A 21,159-nucleotide genomic window follows, 5' to 3' on the forward strand; every position below is an offset into this window, starting at 1 on the left:
TTGTGTAACGATTTGTGGAAGAGGCCGAAAGAGATAGAAAGCGATAGAGAGAGAGAGTCTAGCAGAATGTGAAAGATGTGTTTGAAAATCGTGAGAAAACCATAAAGCAATGAAACGCCAATTTTTGGTTTATTTGAAAAACAGAAGCTGTTTTGTGTTTATTTTTTACGATTAAGGATTTGCTTTACTTTTGTTCGGTAGTACATTTCTTTCTCAATAATTTGATCCATATTTTGTTAACCGTTTGATTCTTTTTCAGATTTATGCATTTTTTCTTTTTAGTTTGTGAGGTTCTGAGAACAATCAGACCAATTCCATCAACTTAAAACAAAACTGTCCTTCAATGACATCTACGAAACTTCCGCGGGATTGTGTCGCTACTCGGGAAGCAAAATCAGAGCTCAATCCAAGATGGCCTTGGCCAGCAACACAACAACATCTCATCTCGGTTCGATTTCCTGTATCAGAGCAATCATACGTGGGGCAGCAAGGCAGAAGCGCAACCAGGACATCCCACTGTCGATTTCAAGCGCAAACACACAAGTTGTTTGTGAAGCGTAAATCAGTAAAAACAGAAGTCTTAGTGATACTACCTGTAAGTAATAGTGAGTAGATAAGTGGTCGAAACGTAATTAAAGCGCCTCCCATATGACCGTGCGCAGCGTAAAAAGGAGACGCCACGCACGATACACTTGTACTAATTTCAAAACCTTTACCGTAATAAGACTTGGAAGAAAGCGTAGATAAGGTCGCAGTAGCAGCAAAGCAGAAAAAGAAATACTCTTACGGGCGCACGGAATGGATCGCCAAAACTCAGGGGTCGTCAGTTGGTTAAATACTTTCTTCGTCGGGTTGCAGAATTGAGATTTCCTTCAAGCTTTTGTGAAATCGAAGGCCCATTAGCTATTAGAGCGTGGTGAGTTCTTTGAAAGGCTTTTTCTTGCTTTCCCTTCAGTGTACTGATTTTTGCGGAGCGATGCTAGTAAATATTGATGATGGAATAACGAAGGAGAATATAAAGAGTCAGAGAAGAAAAAATAGTCAAAGAGCAGGGTAGTGGTCTGAAGGAGGTAGGCCAGGAAAGTGTAACCGAAACGAGAAGGGAACCGGATTGATATAAAGCAGTTATGAAACGGTTTCCGTGAGGTTAAGACAGTAGGAGAGATACTGTTTTCAACATGACGATGGGTGACAATTGAAAAGATGTAATAAATGCCAAACATGGAAGAGGATTTGTAACAAAATCTGTCAGAGTGTAGGTCGGAAGGAAAGAAAAAACACGATGGACATACAGTCCGGATAGAAGATGAAGGATAGTGGTGTGGAACACACTCTTAGGCAGAGGTAGCGCAGATGAAAGATACAAATGAAAAGCTTCGAAAAGCCGAAAGGCACGGTGAGGTACCGATCAACAAGAAATTGTGCGGCAAGGATTAGCAAAAATTAACAAACGAGGATTGTTAGATGAAGCCTGACACACCCAAAAGATGGACGACGAAGTATTCCGGCAACGAGGCATCGATCGCGAACGCAGCGATGTACCTCCTTCCGGTCTAACTAGGAAACGTCGCTGGTCTCAGTGCGGCATGGTAGAATGCTTATGTAAAGCATATGACGCGGCACGTACCGTGTAGAACCGAGTAAGCCGTGCGCCGTGCATCCACTCGGATCGACACGGTACAGGATTGTTGTAGCAAGACCGGCATCGTTAGTATGGAAAAAGTGGTTTAGATGAAATTGTAAATAGGCTAAGCTGGGTGTGTTTATCCTCTGATTATGGCAGGGCATGGACGGACAAGACACATACTCTTTCGATCGTTTCGGCTGCCGGTTCGGATATTTCTGCGCCGGTTTCGACTCTCGAAAATCACTCGAAGCGCGATGCGAAGAGCGAAGACGACGGTATGGAACGATCGATGGCCCGTTTGTGTCAGTTTCTTGTGTTAGTAGATGTTGTTCTAGAAATCATCTGGCAAGGAGGGAAGAAAAGGAGAAACATGATAAAAGAAATGCTACCTACGATTAGGAAGCCGAATGTGACGTACGTCTAACTAACGGAAACTAGTGGAATTTAGAGCAGTACATACAGCAGTACATAATATATAACTCGCGCCAATCCGGTAATGGAAGTGCTGGAGTGTAATGGAAACAGTAACGGTAAAACGCTATAGAAAGGCATAAGAAAAGGCAACTCTTAGAACAGTAGAAAACCGAAATGCTGCTAAACAGACAGATTAGTATTACGTAGTTCAAGTGTGTTTTTATGGTGGTTGTACTCTCGCTATTGTAACGTCTCGTATCACTTCACTTTTCGTGTATATCTACTGTTTTCTGTCACCGTTGAACCCTTCTTGCTTTGGTTTTGTTCCCGCCAAAAAGAACATTCTTTCACGGCACTTTTCGTATCACACTCTTAACTTCAATTGTTGGGTAAGTTTGATCGCTCAACTTTTATTTTGTATGGAAAAAACAGCTGACGACAAAAGTTACGAAACAGGATTTCACAGCGTGGAATACATCTAATCACTCGAAACAAGGACCAGAAAGAAACGGAAAAGACGAATGGTAAAAGTCAACGGAAGGAGAAAAGCTTAGAATAACGTACTATATACACAACTGAAAACAACAAACAATTGGATTGATTTTCTAAGAAAAAAAAAGACACGACAAGACAAGTGGGAATGCAAAGCAAGTGGGATCACCTAACAAAACACTCTTTGCAATATTTATTCAGGCACGATAGGCAGGATTCAGGTAAACCAAACAAAGCTCAGAATGCGTGAAGCAGAAAACTCCGTAAGCAAAACGGGTGAAAGAATATTTTGTCAGGCTCAGGTGAATGAGGATAAGGTCGAAAAACAAGAAACCAGTTTAGTAGGAACACGTCTTGGAACAGCAAAAACAAAGCACAAACAAACAGATAACCGAAAACACGGACACCGAAACAGTTGAGGAAAATAATGAAGCAACAAACAAAACAAAAATAAAAACTACCTCATTAATGTTTAGAAAACCGCGCGCCCGGAACAGGTGAACGACACAAAGATGAGCGACGAGACGGCGTCACAAAATCATAAGATTGAAATAGTTTCAGTACCGAAATCAACCGACGGCTGCAGCAACCAGCAGCAAGCACTAATCATGGGATCGAGGCGCGACGCAAGCATACTAAATTGAGTGGGACAGGCCAGAATCACAGGACGCAGGCGCTGAGTAGCGCGAAACCGAGGATTGGGCAAACACGAACGACAAAGCAAACGCGTTATTTGGGGGGCAAACTAAACATACGCAACTTGTAGGCTGATTTTTTAAGCTTCTCTTTATTTACGTATTTAAGATGTTCAGTTAGCGGTTATCGGTAAGGGTGTTAGTCTGCGAGTCGTTATAGCCAAGCGAATGTTTAGCATGTTTCATATGAGTTTTCAACCTTACCGTTTCTCCCGAAAGGAACCAGCAATCATGATCCTGCGTAAGGAACTGTTTGCCCTGTGCCTCTGCAGTCTCGCCTCGCCCCACAGGCGGCTTCTATGCTTTTGGTGGATTGGCAAATGCTTCGTTTTAGATTGACACTAACTTCTTCGGCCAAGCAGCGCCGAGCCATTGTCCATTGCAAGCTTCAATCGGTTTCTCTTTTTGTCTCCAACTGTAGCGATTTTCCTTGTCCTTTCTTATCTTCTTAACCACGCACCGATGGGACACTTTTGTAAAAAAAACTCAAAGAAAGACCTACAATTCTCGAACAGACCCAAAATCTAAATAACAAACCATATGAGTCTTACAGCTATTAGAGTGACCTATAGGTATGAGTGTAATATCGCAGCATAAGCAACAAACGACTTAAAATTAAACGCTCAGCCCCGCTGAAAGCGATCGGCATCAAATCGGTGTGATCAACATCTTGTGGGTTTCCACGGGACGCCACCAACTGTCGATCGCACTAATTCGATGTTGATCGTTTCGAAAGCGCCTTAAAAGAACACAGACATACATACAGACACACACAACCCTTCCGTGAGGGAAACTGAACATGGAAAATATCAAAGCTTTGAACGAATTGATTTTCCGGGAGCGCGGCTGGGGAGCAAAGCGGCCACCATCAAAGTAACGGGGAAAGAATGTCGATTTTACCAAACCAAGGAAACCAAAGCCCGGAAAGGAAAAACCTCTTCCTTTTTTCGGTGAGAACGCCAGGATACCGCAACGTTCAAAAGTGAGAAGAACAGCTATCAGCCAAGAAGGGAGATTAATCTTATAACGGAACATAATAAAAAGGAAAAACCCAACAACAAGACAAGATGCTTATTAGACGTATAGTGTAGAGAGAGTGCGCGTATCGTGTAACAGTGCCGAGGAGACGCAGAAATAAAACTTAACCACACACACACACACACCACGCGCAGACACTCCCAACTCAAAGAGGCGGCCGACACGTAAGAGGCCCACAACCGACGAAACAAACAATTGTATCAGTATGTTTAAACGATATGAAACTATGGAAAATATATTACCGATATGGGAAGTTATCGTAATCGTGATAAATCGAGATCTTTTCTATGGGCCTCCAATATCGGGGTTTTCGTTAATCTCTTATTCAAAATTTAAGAAAATGTCCTTCCCGCTAAGTTTTGCGCGGAAGCTACGCGAGGTTACGCCGCCATGCTGCCGAAAATTGCGAGAATTCTGCTAGCTTAAAAATCTCACCATTGGAACAGGGTCGCATGACGAACTAGGAGGACCCCGAACGCAGCGGGATGAATGAGCGGTGAACACGCTATTAGAACACGCCCCTAAGCCGTTTGGAGGAGAAGTTACGGTTCATCTGCAACACAGGGTGATTCACAGTCGTAGTTGGGTGAACGATATTTAGCAAATATAATTGGTGGTGCTTGGTGCTAACTTGGTGCTTCTCCTCTGATTGTTTGTGGAAAAATAGAATTGAATTTTTCAATTTCCCCAAAGTTAATTTTATTTACGAAATTTTGATCAAACAGCTTAGATTTTGAGTCACCCTGTGGTGTGCTTTGCAGATGAACGCCGATCTGCAACTTCCCCTCCAAACTGATTGGGGCGCGCGTGTTCATCGCGGTTGCGTTCAGGATCCTCCTAGTTTGTTATGCGACCCTGTTCCAATGGTGAGATTTTTAAGCCGGCAGAGTTCTCGCAATTTTCGGTAGCTTTTCGGCACCTTCCGCAGGCGAAATCGAAAATAGTTGGTTTTTGACGGCGACTGGCACAATAGCTAAATTCAAGTCTGCCTCAGTAGGCAACTTGGGCCTGGTTGTCCTGGGACAACCATTACATGAACAAAAGACAACGTTCGTCCACGAGCAAAGCGACGTACCTTTGGAATTAAACTTTTTTGCTACAAGATCCAAAACTATACTCAACGAAACACAACAATATCGTACGGACGACATGATCGCCAAACTTTGTGTAGTGGATATGAAACTGTACACATCGTTCGTCCCTTTGCTAGAGTCACTACCAGAGTGCTATAGTTAACAGTATGTAGCGGCAGCATGTCTTCATCCGTATCGTATATTAAAACCAAAATGTGACGTGCAATGGAAACATCGCAAGTTGGCTTTTATTATATGGTTTCTTGGTTGATCTGCTTCTTTCACACCGCCAAATCCTCGGGAGGAATGCCCGCAGCGGGTGGAATGACGACATACTTTGCACACAAATCTGAATGTCCCTTCATGACGCCCACCTTGATTTCCTTGATCGTCAGCGGTTTGCTAATTACCAGCTTCTTTTTCTTGTGGCCAACCATCTGCGTGAGAAGCTTCTTCCGAAGGGCAAAGCTGAAATGGAAAGCGTTTGTTTAGCGGAACCGTTGCTTGATATTATTTGTTTCGGCGGGGCGGGGCCTTCACTTACTCTCGCAGCTTTCGAACCTGCTCCTTGGCGAACTGTGTGCTGAACACTAGATCGTACAACGCATTCACACCCGCGTACTCCTGTATCACCAGGTAGAATGCTTCAAGAGGGATTTTCTCCTTCGCGGTCACTTCGCCTGTCGCCTCCTGGGTGGCATTCTCCGTACCGAGACCGTGCTTGCCCTTGCGCTTCGTCGCAGCGATCGGTTCGGTAATACCACTCTCTCCGCTACCGAGACCGCCACCGCTCCAACCCTGCTTCTGTAACATCTTAAAGCCGATGTTTTCGTCCTGCAGCTGCTTACCCTTGGCGCCCGCTTCTTTCGCTTGCACAGACTTCGGTGGCCGAGTGTAGAAGATTTTCCTACGCGTGTGGTATGGTTTCACTTTCTGTGGAAGAAACATACAAAAAATTAATCATAATGAGCATTGTTTGGAGCAAAACTACTAACCTTCAGATTGTAGCAATAGTAGCGCACAATCTGGATGAGCTTGTCGCGGGCCTCCGAATGCGCTTCGTTTTTCTCGCCGACCGCACGGCACACTTCCTTCGTGTTGACCAGAAATCGGAACACCTTCGTCGACTCATCGTAATCCGGTTCCAGCAACAGTGCCGCCTGCTCAAAGCTCTGTTTCAAAGATATCTGATCTCCACTGTAGAAGTAACCGATCAATGGACGCAACATCTTGATCAACCGTGTCGGGAGCTTCGGATCGGGAACATCGGTGGGCACGGCTTCGAGGACCGGAAGCTGTTTCGTTGTCTTCTCTTGCTGATCCTGCTGCTCGTCATCGTCGATTTCCATTTCATCACTTGAATCATCAACCGGCGTCGCCGGAGACACGAAACTGATCGGCCCGCGCGTTGCATCTTTTGTACCGGGTTCCTTCTTTTGCTTACGATCCGGTTTGACGGCTGCCGGCTTTGCTGGTCCCTTTGTTTTCGTAACCAACGACGAGTCTACCTTTGCTTTCAACTTATTTAGTGCCTTTTTCTGTTTGATTTTTGGTGCCGCCAGCCGTAATTTCTTCTTTATTCCCTCCATGCTGTGTTCCACAGTAGGCGACTGCGATCCCTGAAATGAAATGCACGTGCTTGCCGTGTGTTTACTAACATTGTAGGCTCGTTTGACAGTTCTTTGCTCCGACGTGATGACGTGCGTTAACACACACACACACAACAAAGAAGGCATGTCTGATGTAAAACCAGCGACCATGGATATTTGAAATGATGAATACGGTTCTACGTAAGGATTTTGCTTATTAAAACCTGACTACTTATCAGTGATTTATCTTTTAAAAAGAATATAATTCTGAAATGGCATTATAAAATCCAATGAAATCAAATTAATAAGTATTAGAGGAATGAGAAATCTCATCTGGATGATTTCTTTGAAACAGTCTAACCCGCAAATAAGGACAACTGCATGGTGTGCTGTGATTTTGCGGCACCTATACCGACATTACAATGCACCGACCTGTAAGATATAAGAGGTTAACATGAGCTACTTTGCAGGAAAAGCCCCTGTGGCACACAGAATGCCTGTTCAAAGTTCATTTCGGAAATTGTAATAAAAGGTCACTCGCTTAATTGCATTTCTTAAGGTACGATTACTAATAGAACGCTGAAGATTGTTTAACGGTACAGCTTATTGTGGCTACAATCAACAAAAAGTTTCAAAGACCTGTTAAAAAAAACTAACAAAACCAACAAGTACGCGATTCGAGCAGTGCTCATCGCGGGCATACAGAAATATAAAGTATTGTCGGGATAAGTAAATTATCATGAACTGTAAAACAACACACTGGAACAGAACCTTCTACAATGAAACTTGCATGGATATCGAGGAGTAGTTTTTTTGATATTTGACTTTTTAAATGTTTGTATTAGCAATCAAACATGAGGTACTTTATAATCGTAATAGAACTGCAGTTCCCTATGCAACGGTAGATTTATGAATAGTTTTCTCACTTTTGGTCACTAACAACAGCTTTTTGCTTTTAATTCTACCTGAATTGCTTGGGGGCCTATTTTTTCACTAGTCGTGCATTTGGTTTGCTTCTATTGCCGCTACCGATAAGCATGCTAGCCTGAATTAACTCCGACTCGTCCTAGGTCTACTAATCTATATTGTGACAACTGGCCACTTAAACGACGGTGTATTTCCACCATTGAGCTATTGCACGGTTTCATAAGTTCACTCTTTGCACCGTCAGACGAAATAGATGTACGAATAGAGATAGCCCCACCATGTCGATTTTTTGGGTGACGTACACTCTTCGGCGGCAGGAGTATCATTGACATCAGGAACATCACTTGGTTTGCTTGGGTCGGCGATTTGCTGTACTGACCGTTTCGACTTTGCCGTTTCCACTGTAGCTGCAGTTTCAACCGATAATAGTGCTTTGACTGTGGCAGGAAGTAATAGAGAAACAACGATTAATAAGGTTCCGTATGCGGTTAAAGCTGCTGGTTAGTTAGCTACTGTTGCTGACTGATTGCTACTTTACGAATGAGTTGCCAAAGTGTTAAAGCATTATGGGATATTAGCAATGATTTTCATTTGACCATATTATTTACATACTAACACACCCCTGTCCTGTCAGTCTATCTCCTCTAACAACTTGCAATAATCTAATATCTTAAATATTAGGAAACTGCACCACCAAACGTAGTGATGCATCGAATTTTGTCGAACTATTTGTTTTAAAGTGGTGCTGACTGCTCGTGCTCTTCTTTTCCATAAACTAGCTCCGTGGCCAAATTTTTAAGAATAACACCCTTTTCCTCTGCTATTAGTTAAGTTATAGCATTTTATCTAACTATCTTACCCGATCTGCTCTATATTCCGTTGGGCGGAGATCTGACCAAGTATCTACTTAATTTTGAATAAAATGTAACGCCAAAACTTTAGCTTTTTCTCAACCACTTTTGTGTTACAGGCAAACCGTGGGAACCATACGTACAACAACGGTCGATGAAAACCGGGCCATCATCAGTGGGCGCGATACGGTAAGCAGACAGGAGAAAAGAGAAACACATGTTTACCATGAAGTGTGTAAAAAAGGATGGTGAAACTTCGTTAAGTGAACCAGTGTAGTTAGAAAGACTAATGAGAGGATGAACGTAAAGTGGCGTCGAATCAGTATCATTACTAGACACCCGATTTGTTTCACCAGTGGACGAGTAATCATAGGGGCAATAGCGACATACCTTTCTGTAGACTAGATTCTTCTTCCTGCTTTTGTGCTTCACTAAAATCGTCCACACTGTAGCCTAGCAACGTGTCCGGCGGATACTCGAACCCCGGATCCTTGTGCTTATCCCAGAACTCGATGATCCTCGTCTCGTTATGCCTTTTGGCCTTGGCATAGTTCACCGTTGCTTGGTGCAGCTGATGGAGAAAGTCGGGCATCTGCTTTTTCGCCACCCAGGTCGTAATGTACTTGGGTATCGATAATCCAGGATTGTCGAAGTACGTCAACACGAACGATACGCCGGGTTTATTGAAACTGGTTGTCGGCTTGATGACCATGTAGCTCCAGTATTCATGTACACGCTGTGTATGAGGTTTGGCAGGGCACTTCGGGTGGTCGACGCTTTTGTTGACGATCATTATGACTCGCCGGTTACGATCGACGAAATAGCGCCGATTGTAGACGTAATCACGATTGGCAAACAGTTTCTGCGGGGAATGGGAACAGTAACAGTACCGCGCGGTGAATTAACACGCCGCCGTATGCTTACCGGCCATAAAGCTTCCCAGTAAATGATGTGGCTGTTCGAGCCTTTCGTTGTGTCTTCATCCACTACTTCCAAGTTCACCGCTGTGTTGTCCCACTTTTTGCGATACTCCACATCGATCTGAACATGAAGAAAGTCTTCGGCCGTAACATCGGGATACTCCACGTACACTGGAAATAGAATCGCAATATTGCCAAACAGTGAGAGCAATCTACATTACATGGCCCTACCTACCTTTATACGCGTATAATCCTGGTTTGATTTCCTGTCGCCAGGTTATCATACGCTTCTGTTCAATGTATGGTTCCCAGGTAGTATATGCGTTTTGTTCCGCCGATAGCATTTCCGTCACATTCTTCGGGCAGCAACAATAAGCAATGCCGTCTACCCGCGAGTCGATCAGTTTTCTCTTCCGGCACTTCCGGCAGTAGATGGTTTCCTGTTGCAGTCGCTCAAGAAATTGAAAGTCGTCCATGTGCTCCTGCACCGATTCCAGCTCGATCCTTTCCCGCTCCCAATCGAAGGTGAGTAGTGCGGCGGATGAGAGCAAAAATCCTTTCGCATGGCGCTGCACCTAACGTGGGCAAATGTGTAAGGATACGATGAAAGTGGCGCTCCTCTTCACTGTTCTGTGCACTGATTAGTGAATCTGTTTTCGCCGTCCTCTAAAAATAAACACATTCACCACGAGCCACTCCAATCGCATCAACAATCAACCTGCCACCTAACGCGCCGAGTGTGTGCGGGGAACGAGAGCTCTGTTATCGTTCCTCGTCGCCAAAAGCGAATCAATGTAACAAACCCTCTTTCAGACCGTGTTATGTAAACCTCCCCCCGTGATGATGATGGTACTCACCTGCCCGCGAACGCGTCGCAGGAGTTCACGCAGTGCCCTTTCTTCCCAGATTTTGGCATAATGGGTAAATATCTGCTGACTTCGGCGCAGCTGCTGAGCGAACACGAACTCGCACTGCGTGGCCCACAGGCGCAGTATGCAGGCGGATTTGTCCTTCACATTCTTCCGCAGGTATTTGTTTAAGTTCCGAAAGGTAAAGGAACTGTTCATCGCCAGCTTCAGTGCCATGATTGACGAAGCTCGAAACTCGATGGAGTTAATCACTTTCGCTTTTGTTCCAGCTGCATCCGCGTGATAACACTTGTTTTTGTTGCACGAATGCACCCAATTATCGACTCTGCGTAATTACGCGAACCATACTGACGGTGGAAAAGATCATTGCACGCATCGCAAATACAAACCGTACGGCATGCTGCAACACACCGGAGCGAGGGATAAGGATCCCGCAATGGCCAAAAAACTGGTCCCGGCAAGAAGTTCTGAATTTCAGTACCTATTGCCCACTTTATGCGGCGCGTGCATCGCAATGCAAAAGATTTAGCGATTTGTTATGCAAATTTCACTTCGATCTAGTTTGGCAGTTCTCCCACATGTCAATGTTTTTTTTGTTGTGGATTACAGCTGGCATCAACAATCATTAGGCACTTTCAAAGTTTGGTAACTTCGGAATTTAATAATTCTTCAAACATTGCTAATACAATAGTTTTCGATATTGTTTGAATTCCAGTCCCAAGCCCGGTTGAAATGTTGAAGCATAATCGTTCAATTGCAAATTTATTTCCACACCGTAGGCCTACTTGAATTTAGAAGAACCCAACTGTCGCCTGTAGACAGTGTGGGAAGGGTTTGAAGGCAAACGTCAAACTTAGCGTCGGTAAGTTTGTTGAAACAATAAATAAAATAAACAAAATAATTTTACCCTGCTCTTCGTTCGTTTAGCATTTATCGATATCGATGGAGAAGGAAACGACCGAAGAAACTGACGCTGGTAAACCCGCCCTTACTGAACCAAAGTCTGAACCACTCGAAACGACTCCTAGCGAGGCATTGAGCAGCAACGGAAATCCGCCGGAAAACGTCGCGACCGTTGCTGGCAAAGATGGTCCCAAAACTAAGCAATCAGCTAAAAAAACTCCAACAAAAAGAAAACGACGAAAGGCGCCGAAAGATGCAAATGCACCGAAACATCCATTGACGGGTCTGTATTTTGCTTTTCACCTTGTAACTTCTACATACTCATTGCGTTGTTGGTTTTCTGACCGAAGGATACGTCCGGTACATGAACGAACATAGGGAAGCGGTGCGACAGAAAAACCCCAATCTATCACATGTGGAATTGACGAAACTGATGGCCGAAGAATGGTCCAAGTTGCCAGAAGAGAAGAAGAAACCATACTTGGAGGCAGCGGAAGCAGACAAAGAGCGTTACTATAAGGAGATATCGGAGTACAAGCTGACTGCCGTTCTCAAAGGGCATGCGAAATCGAATGAGACGCCACAAATCGCAGTGGAAGTACCGGCGGCGACCGTCACACCGGCGATTTCGTACGTAAATGGAAACGCAGAACAGAAAGTGGCCCGTCGTGGCGATTACGAAATACCCATCTTTACGGACGACTTTCTCGAGCACAACCGACTGATTGATTCTGAGTTGCGTACGTTGCGTAAGTCCAACATCGACTACGAACAGCAGAACTCAGTGCTTGAAAAGCATGTGGAGAACATGGAAAACGGTATTCAGAAGCTGGAAAGCGAGACTGGCACGCTTACTGCCCGTAACAAGGTACTCGTTAATTACCTGCAAAAACTGCGAGCAACGCTCGCTAGTGCGCTCCAGGGACTGCCTCTGGGTGAGGAAAGTTCGGGTGCCACCTTAGAAAATATTGATCAGTATTTGGGCAGCTTGCATCAAATGGCAGACTCGAGCACGCAGGGCCACACGTTGAACAAAGCGAAGGATATTATTCGAAAGTTAGATCTGCAAAACCTTGCCCACTGAAAGGGCAAATAGTATGAATCGCTGGATACGAGAGAATACACGATTCGGTTTAGTGGTACACATTTTCGTCTAATAAACACACACTATCCATCATTTTACTTAACATCATGTACTGGTTGCATAATGTATTTTCACTGCCATGCTTACAGAACGCTTAGACTTGCTCGGTAGTGCAAACAAATGTCGTTTCCCGGTCTGCGATTACTTCTTGCTTGGCTTGAGGGTAAAGTACAAAATGAGAAGGCCGATCGACGCATAGGTGGCCTTCGCAACCTGTATGAGCGAATAATCGAACGAAATATTAGAAAATTTGCTATCAACTCGCACGCTGATTCGCCGTTCTGACGTACATTGGCTCGTCCTCTCATGGTCTCGCCGTTGAAGTAGCGGGAGAGTCCGGTAAGTTTGCTATCATCACCACCTCCGGCCATTCTGCGAATGCAGCAAAGAAATGCGAGTTAGTCAACGGTTTTCACACAACACAGCACATCAGTTTTCTTATGGAATTTACTTTTTAATCTGTTGGGGTTTACTTTGTGTTTTATCCGACACACAGCTGGAATAGCCAAGGAGACCGATGTGAAATGTCAAAATTGCACCAGAAGAGAAGGTTATGTAATTTTGTTCGAGTCAAGCTGTTCGTGACGCAGCGTCTAGTGTGGCAAATTCAGGGTTTTAAATGTGGAAGCCACTCTTCAGAAACAAACGTGTTCGTAGAAAATAAAATATTGAATATGAAAATAGGTGTTTTGACTTTTTCCACAAGTGTTTAATTTCGTAATGCGTCTGTTTGCCTTAAATGCTCTGCGTATTTCAGTAAACAATTAATCTGCTGCGAAGATTAGCAGAATACGTATAAAAATAATTGAATATGAACACGAAAATTTTGAAACAAAACGACGACATCCTAATTAGTTGATTGGTTGAAAACGAGACTTTCGACAATACAACCGACCATAAAATTTTATTCTGCATTCAAAACTCGACAAGATCATTTTTGAAATGCAACTTTTTTCGACCGTTGTCTATCATTAATAATTAAGATCTTGAGAAACTCTACCAATGTTTGTAGAATGACTTCGAAACTGCTTCGAAGAATTCGGTGTAAGGTTTGCTTGTGTTTGTTACATCACGAAAAAACGATGTGAATAAAACGATACATAGCGGGATGGTTTTGATTACATTTTTACCGAATATAGTCATAATCTGTTGTGAACACTTGTCGCCATACCTAACCGGAAACACGTGCACCGGAAAACTTTCAAAAACTGCCCGTGCGTTTGCTTTAGGATACGGGTTGTTTTACAGGCCCTTATAGCCTTTGAAGAAAAGAGGGAAAACAAAAATGGAATCGATTGAAATCGTTGTAGCCCAGTTGCATAGTTCATCGGTGGCTGAAAATCTGCCAGAGAACCAGCCTGGAATGGCGGACTTTGCTGCAGAGATACATAAACGGTCTGCATATATGACCCGTAAAAAAGTTGACCATTGAAACTTGTGTTGGATTGACATTACAATGTGCAACCGATCACGATAACACGTATGTGTGTAAAATCTGCTTCCTTCAGCCGGGCCACATTTTTAAAGACCAACGTAAAAGCATGTACCAGGGGTGTGCGTTGAGATTGGGACTGTTTTTAACACACAAAAAATGTTTATAAAATTTAAATGCGATTTTCTATTTTATTCAAAGTATGTGCAATCGCTAGCTATACATTTCTCCTATCTCTCTGCTAAATCGTGGATTCCCAGATGAAAGAATTCATCATCTTTTTAAGTAAACTAATTGGTCATCCCATTTAGACTTCCTCGTAAAAAAACAAAGGGCTGCTCAGCCAATACGTGTCCCACGATGAAAATGAATGATATTCGGAAAGAACCAAGTCTGGTGAATAACGCGGAGAAGCATAGCAACTACCATCCAAGTGATTTGATAGTATACTCAAACAGTTTTGTTTTTTGGGGCGCCTGGTGCTAGATTCCACGGCCTACTAGGCGCCTCCATGGTTGATAACAAATTGGCTTTTTGGTTGTTTTTCGATCATTACATGATTCAAATAGGGCATTTGTTATCAGTAGCGATAGGAATTAACGTTTGCATCAGGTTTTAGAAGCTTGTGAAACACCACACCTTTCTGTCCCATCAGTAAGTCCGTTTTTTTGAGTCCTTCGATGCTTTTTTTTGCTAAGTCAAAATCGCAATTTTGAAATTTTTGAAACCACTCAAAGCACTACGATCTTCCAAACACAAGTCCCGACAAGCATTTGGTGCGATTCCGAAGCAGTTTTCTTCAAGAGGAGCAGAAAAATAGTAATCCCCGCCATACGTCATTTCCAGGTACAAAAGTTGTCATGGTCTAACCCTTTCAAAGATGGGTTGCAAACCGAAATATTTTTTTTTTCGACCTGAAATCATTTACCGGATGTCAAAACAAGGTAATGATGAATGAACCGCTAAACTGGGAAGCCCCAATCGACAGGTACAGCCATCTTTTTAACAGTCCCAATCTCAACGCACACCCCTGGTAACATTATTCAAACATCCGTTTTTGCACATTAATACATCTTTGACGTACTACTCAATCGCAAGCACTTCTAAAATGCCAAGAAAACTGACTGAAGAATGCCCCAAACGAACAAAGAAGCAAACACACCACTCACAAACCGTTTATTGATATGCGAACCCTTTGAATGGATTGCCCTTTAAAGTATGCACCAAGCACTACCTTCTCTTTGCCAACTCGAATCTTGTCGCTCCTCGTTGGGTACGTGCGGAATGCATAGTAATGAGACAATAAAATTCAATCCCTGCGCCAGATTGATTATTCCGGGTTGTAGCATCGTCGGGCATGACATCCTGTACGTTTCTCCGAACGGAGGGGTCGTGGGCAGCGCTGTTTCCGGGCAGTTGTAGAACAATTAAGGTTCCATCTGGTTACCTGCCAGGTTAGATCGCGTTGGCGCCAGAGTGCCAGAAGACTATGGCAGTCTCACCAGTCTCACGATGGCAAGACCAGAAAGTTTTGTTAGGATTATTCAATTATTGAAATTACATTCAACTTGTCCTTCCATAGATCCTAGCTACTGCTCCGGGCGTTCATTATTGCAAATGACTAGAAAGTGGTACGCTCAGGAGTCAACGGGCTCTTGGGGCTCTTCGAAACATTGCAACGGAGACACACTCTGACTCACCTTATTTACCTATCAGGCGAACGGGTTCACCAGTAGCGTTCAATAGACGACATCCGGGGCTGGTTTCGGATGAAGAATATGGGAAGTTTTGCTATCATTATCTTCCGCCATCCCGACAATCGTGACGGGAGATGGCCACAGAAACGATAGTAGAATCTTTAATGCACAGCACGTGTGAGCACTTTTTAAAAACATATGTAGATGGAGACGCGTGGTCCAGCTAGTGGTGTGGATTTGAATGACTGATTAAACAATTTCGGAAAATGAAAATACTTCAAACAATACAAAAATAGGAACAATTTACACTGTAACGATGCTATTTGCTTCAGATGCTATCTAATTTAATTCGTAATGCGTTAATTATTTTGAATGTATATTTTAATCCAAAATAAAATGAACCAAGGATGTCGTCCGACCGTTGGAGTGAAGACAACCAATTTGGTGTGGTTGACTAGAATGACGATTCGGCGGGATGTCGTCCGAAATGGGAACAAGCGCCAATAATTGCCTATGGCACTACAATAATGAGCAGTCAGCGATTTCTGTAAGCATTCTGTTCTGTGGGACGAGCAATGTCTGTCACCAGGAGTCGATTCCAAAATTGAAACAATACCTCATGTGCAAAACAGCACCCTTTTCAGGCTAAACATCATCGCAACCTAGTGGCTCTGTATTTGCCATTTTGGGACGTGTGTAAATTTTCAATAGGCTTGCGAAATCTATGAGAGGACGGTATGTCCACGATATCCGCAATTCCACGCGTGGCAAATAAGGTTCGTATCTGCAGGGAGTTGATTGATACAAGAAGTACATCATACCAGAAACGATCCCTGGGATGTTCTGCACCTTACTGTCACCGAACGATGTGGTATTATGTGCCATGTTCTCTTTCGAGACAGAGAGACACTTTACGGCAGAAATTGCATTACGTTGCAACGTGCAGGTCAAGAATGACATGTGGTTGCTATTCACTTTCAAGAATTAATTAAGAGGCTACTATTTCATGATGTACTGCATATCCATAAAGGAGCGGGCACGCAAACAGCTGCATTATAGTTCATCTTTATTTGTATAAGTTAAAAGATATTTTAATAAACGTAGTTAAAACCATAACAAAACTTTAAACATACACAAATGATTGTGTAATTAATTATTTCCTTTTCGGTAAATGGTTATAAAAACCATAACTAAATATAAAAAATAACAGCATCATACATAAGTATACTTTAGTTTTATATTTAATTTTTATGCTACGCACAACATCTGATGGAGTAATGTGTGTGGGTTGGGTTTGTCTATTAAAAGGAATCTAATTAATCTACATTTTTACATACGAATACGCGCCAAAAAGAAAGTTTTGGATTGGACCAGTATTACAATAATTACAGTTTAATATTCCATTCAACGATATTGCATGAAATTCATTCATACCCATTAAAGCAATCAACCCGCATCAGCCAATGCGATTGAAGCATCAGCCGATAACAAGCATGCCAATAAACAGCTCAATGTGCTGATGTCTGTATTATACTTCACGGAAATCCTACTAATTGCTTCGATAACAGGTGGTTCTATTCCTACTGCCCACATATGATTCCTACTGCCCAATGTTGCACGCGTCTGTGAGTCATACATGGCTGTCCGAGCAGGTCGTTGCGCCACGAAAAACCGAAAACACTCATTGTTTGACCCGAAACCGGCTTTGCGCTACGATATGGCAACATCCTTCCGCATCGATGAACAATACCGAGACACTCACAACTAGCAAGACACTAAGCGCGCGTGATAAGATTAACCCTGTTATTAGCAGTCATGAAGATTAGGGCCGCCTTTTAATTGTTATTGGCGGCACGCAGATAACGCAGATTGAAATTAGATTTTTGGGACATTTTGCACTCGACGATCTGCGATGATTGCAATAAAAGACAGGCACTAACCGAACGCTGGTTCACATCGCTCTAGAACGTACGATAGCTACCGTCAGCGAACAGCTTTGGTTTTTGGTTCGATCAAGTTCCTTTGCCGGTCTCAGCATGAAGCAATCGACACGCATTCTCGGCCTTCTGGCGTTGGTTGCTATAGCGTTCATCGGTTCGTCGGTAGCCAACGACGCCTGCAAGGGCGTTCCGACTGGATACTTCGTGCGCGACAAAACCAACTGCAAGGGGTATTACTACTGCCAGAATGGAACTCCAACGCACAACCTGTGCCCGGGAGGGTACTATTTCAACGAGTTGGCGCAAATGTGCGACTTCGCGGACAAGGTTAGCTGCCACATCTGCCAGCAGCAAACCGGTATGCAGGTGGCGATCCATCCCCAGAACTGCAGCCAATTCATCATGTGTTCCGAAGGATACTCCACCGTTGGGCAGTGCGCCGAGGGCTTCCAGTTCGACTCCCAGCAGCGGGCGTGCAATCCGGCCAAGCGGGTCACCTGTAAAACGGTGCGCTGCCCCACGCAAAGCAACCCAGGCAAAATCGTCTATCTGCCCGGTGTGGAGAGCTGCGAGGAGTACTTCATCTGCCAGTCGGGCACAGCCATCCGGAAGTACTGCGCCCCCGGACTATATTGGGACGCTGCCAAAGAGCGGTGCGACTTGGCGCAGAAAGTGTCCTGCAAACTCTAATCTGTTCGTTGTCAATCCCCTCGGAGTGAGCAATCAATCGGCTGAACACGAATAAATATCCCATAAGCAGCATCGAATTCGTATCTGGGCAAGTAGTTTTAAAATTAGTAGCTGATTAAAGAATTGAATAACTATTATTCCGTAGTAAAGAGCATCCTCGGATCCAACACCCAACGATGAAAATGAAAAAAAAATAGACAAATAAATCTTTAATGGTATACAAATCAAACTCTTTCCGCTAGTCACCTGGAAAAAGGAGCAATGCATCAGCATCAGCAGTGGAACTTTGTTAAAGGAACGAAGAATAATGGGCGAGATGCAAAATGTAGGACAAATCTCATTCCAATGGGTACGATGGTTTCGAAACTTAATGTTCGTAGTAGTGTTCGGGTTCGGGACCGATTGATTGTCGCTTTTATTGTGCTTCTTTGCGAAAATAATTTCTCGGCCGTCCTCTACATGAATCTCGTCTTGTGACACGAGCTTCGCACACCAACTACACCAGGGAAAAGCTACTTCCGAAGCCGCGTAGTAACCCGCGTCCCCAGCGTCGTCGAAGAGCTTCCGTCACACGCTTGACAACCATCAAATCAAAGCAGCATTCGTCGGATGCACAATGTCGCCAATACTTCAACCGGCCCCTTCAAGTCGGCGAAGCTATTCATTTTCCCTGCCACACGAAGCCGTTATTATTTTGGTTAGCTGTTGGTGCGTTATTCACGCCCGGAGAAGCATTGTTGGCAGCATATTCTTAGAGTTCTAGACCCGCAGGGAGGCAAGGTGACACATAATGGGACGCGACAGCGAACACGAGGGCCCACGCGCGATCGGTGGCCCCCACAGGTATGTCAGTCCGCCCGGAATGCAGTCGTGAAGTGCACAATGACTACCGCCGCACGATGCATTAATCCTTCGTTTGCATTTTCTGGCCGGTACAACTGGCAAAACGGTGGGGCTGGAGAATAGAAGCGACGGCATGTACGGCACAATAAAAACAAACACTTCTCGGTGAGGCTGTGAGGTGAGTTTGCGCACTGGTGGACCCAGCTTTCGGATAGGGGAAAACTGTGTTCGCGATTACGTTTACGAATCTTTCAAGAGTTAGTACCGTCCGATGGTTAAACGGTGCTGGACCGCGGTTCTCGGCTGATCCGTAATCTCTGATCGCGTAATCCGTGTGCGATAATCCGTTTCTCGTGAATAAATATGGTACTGTAACATCCTAGGAAGCGTAAGAATTGCAACCATTAGGACCGATGTGAATGGCGGGCTCGTTACAATTTTTGAGCTTATTTTTCAACGCAAATCGTACATGTCACACGGTTGATTTAAATCGTCGTTCGTGTTGTCGGTTAAGTATCACAATATTGGCCGATTTACTTAGAGTATTTACGCGAATTATTACCGCATTATTTAAAAGATATTAGATTCCAGAAACATTATTTATTGTATAAAATAACCTATGCCCAAAAAATCATGTTACAAATCCTACCCAAACAGTGACAGGTCTGTTTCCGGACCACTTACGGGTCACTACTTCCGTCAATCATACCTCATTGGTGGTGCATTTTACATTATTCACTTGGTGGAAAAACACGGCGTGCCCATCGATCAATCAAACAAACAATAATGTGTCCGTTTTTTTACCAGTATCACTTTTTTTGCTATGCGATGTTTATTTTTAATTTCAAATTCTTTTGCCATCCCTGCTGTTGCTACCGGTGCCCAACTTTTCGGCTCCTGACGTTCTTCCGTTCATCTTTTGACATCTTGTTTGCATCTTTTGTGTAGCTCTTGTCTCACGCCATCTTGTAGTGTTTTGCTGCTGTAACAGCATCATCAAGCAAGCGTCTTCGACGAGCCAAGAAATGATCTGTCATTAGGGTGGATTTAACAACGCGATATCGGCGGTGGCACGTTAAAAGCACCGGAACAGGGGCGGGAGCATGTTGTAAGGAGCATGCTACGGCCACGAATATTACTCGCGTAGAACAATCATGCTGGTTGGGTATTTAAAGTGCGATGCGATGCCACCTTTTGGAATGTTAAAGTCCGGGCATAGGACATAGTAAAGATGTTCTTCAGGTGTGTATCCTTTTCAACTTGTTCAAAATATGATATGCATGTTTTTTTTTTTTTATTCTTGTTTGATTTTTATTCAAGCATGTTTTACTTTACCGTTACCAATTTCTCTATCGCAATTCACATTTTTGGTTTCATTCTGCTTTCACTCGGAATCAATTTATTTATTCGCAATTATAAAAAAACAATATAAAACAATTGTTCGTGTAAAGAGTGAAAAAAAGTTTATTTTACTTATATTTTCTGTACAAGCCTACAGGTCCACCTTAGTTTTTTTACTCATAAGCCTTACAATCCTCAGAGAATGTCGGGCGAAATATCCTTTTCCCAATGGGCCGGAGGGTTCCAAGTAAATATGAATAGTACGGTTCATACAATGGTTTCACACTAGGTCGGTCAGCCTGGCCAAGGAAGTTATGTGGCCGAGAAGTCAAACCACCATTTAAAAAAAATTATTCCTGGCAAGAACCGGCTTGCCTAAATTCGGATTATTTCAGTTGATCCAGAATACGACAGAGCATTCAGGTAACCACTAGACAGCACGCAGCAACAAATGGCATGAAATTTGACCCAAGAGTCAAAGAAGATTCCAACAAAAGATTGATCTCTAAGGTACGAATAGACAGAAGGGCCACATTGACGAGCCGGCAAAAAGATTCGTTCTTTGCAGCTTTTGTAAATCCGACTAACCGACGGTCGGAAAATCAAATAATAGATGATCCGTGGCCCAGGTCCAGCGGGATCACGGTACCGTTCGCCAGTTTGTTTTACGACTT

General features: G+C 43.7%; 5 protein-coding genes across 6 annotated transcripts; 2 read left to right on the top strand and 3 right to left on the bottom strand.

Moving 5' to 3' along the window:
* Positions 1 to 5,617: 5,617 nt before the first annotated feature.
* Positions 5,618 to 6,928, bottom strand: LOC128267715 (NF-kappa-B-repressing factor-like). Its single transcript, XM_053004606.1, has 3 exons — positions 6,335 to 6,928; positions 5,884 to 6,272; positions 5,618 to 5,807 (listed from the first exon to the last, which is right to left on the bottom strand). The coding sequence occupies exons 1-3, from the start codon at positions 6,926 to 6,928 to the stop codon at positions 5,621 to 5,623; spliced, it is 1,170 nt and encodes a 389-aa protein (XP_052860566.1). The 3' UTR covers positions 5,618 to 5,620.
* A 545-nt stretch (positions 6,929 to 7,473) lies between these two features.
* Positions 7,474 to 11,054, bottom strand: LOC128269460 (stAR-related lipid transfer protein 7, mitochondrial-like). 2 transcript variants are annotated; one of them, XM_053006928.1, is made up of 6 exons: positions 10,484 to 11,054; positions 9,862 to 10,201; positions 9,631 to 9,797; positions 9,097 to 9,568; positions 8,715 to 8,811; positions 8,153 to 8,292 (listed from the first exon to the last, which is right to left on the bottom strand). In XM_053006928.1, exons 1-5 carry the CDS (start codon positions 10,709 to 10,711, stop codon positions 8,759 to 8,761), a joined length of 1,260 nt encoding a protein of 419 aa, XP_052862888.1. In that variant the 5' UTR covers positions 10,712 to 11,054; the 3' UTR covers positions 8,153 to 8,292; positions 8,715 to 8,758. The 2 variants fall into 2 exon arrangements, with proteins under 2 accessions (XP_052862886.1, XP_052862888.1); XM_053006926.1 differs by lacking the exon at positions 8,715 to 8,811 and having other exon boundaries at positions 7,474 to 8,292; positions 10,484 to 11,051.
* A 374-nt stretch (positions 11,055 to 11,428) lies between these two features.
* Positions 11,429 to 12,565, top strand: LOC128277937 (high mobility group protein 20A). The gene is made up of 2 exons (XM_053016544.1): positions 11,429 to 11,681; positions 11,749 to 12,565. Exons 1-2 carry the CDS (start codon positions 11,438 to 11,440, stop codon positions 12,480 to 12,482), a joined length of 978 nt encoding a protein of 325 aa, XP_052872504.1. The 5' UTR covers positions 11,429 to 11,437; the 3' UTR covers positions 12,483 to 12,565.
* Positions 12,566 to 12,592: 27 nt separating this feature from the next.
* On the bottom strand, positions 12,593 to 13,088 carry LOC128277938 (ATP synthase membrane subunit K, mitochondrial-like). The gene is made up of 3 exons (XM_053016546.1): positions 12,994 to 13,088; positions 12,833 to 12,914; positions 12,593 to 12,755 (listed from the first exon to the last, which is right to left on the bottom strand). The coding sequence occupies exons 2-3, from the start codon at positions 12,911 to 12,913 to the stop codon at positions 12,684 to 12,686; spliced, it is 153 nt and encodes a 50-aa protein (XP_052872506.1). The 5' UTR covers position 12,914; positions 12,994 to 13,088; the 3' UTR covers positions 12,593 to 12,683.
* Positions 13,089 to 17,707: 4,619 nt separating this feature from the next.
* Positions 17,708 to 18,301, top strand: LOC128268324 (peritrophin-44-like). The gene has a single exon (XM_053005382.1). It carries the CDS (start codon positions 17,708 to 17,710, stop codon positions 18,299 to 18,301), a length of 594 nt encoding a protein of 197 aa, XP_052861342.1.
* Positions 18,302 to 21,159: the final 2,858 nt, after the last annotated feature.

The sequence above is a fragment of the Anopheles cruzii genome, chromosome 2, assembly GCF_943734635.1.
Source record: "Anopheles cruzii chromosome 2, idAnoCruzAS_RS32_06, whole genome shotgun sequence".
NCBI lineage: Eukaryota > Metazoa > Arthropoda > Insecta > Diptera > Culicidae > Anopheles > Anopheles cruzii.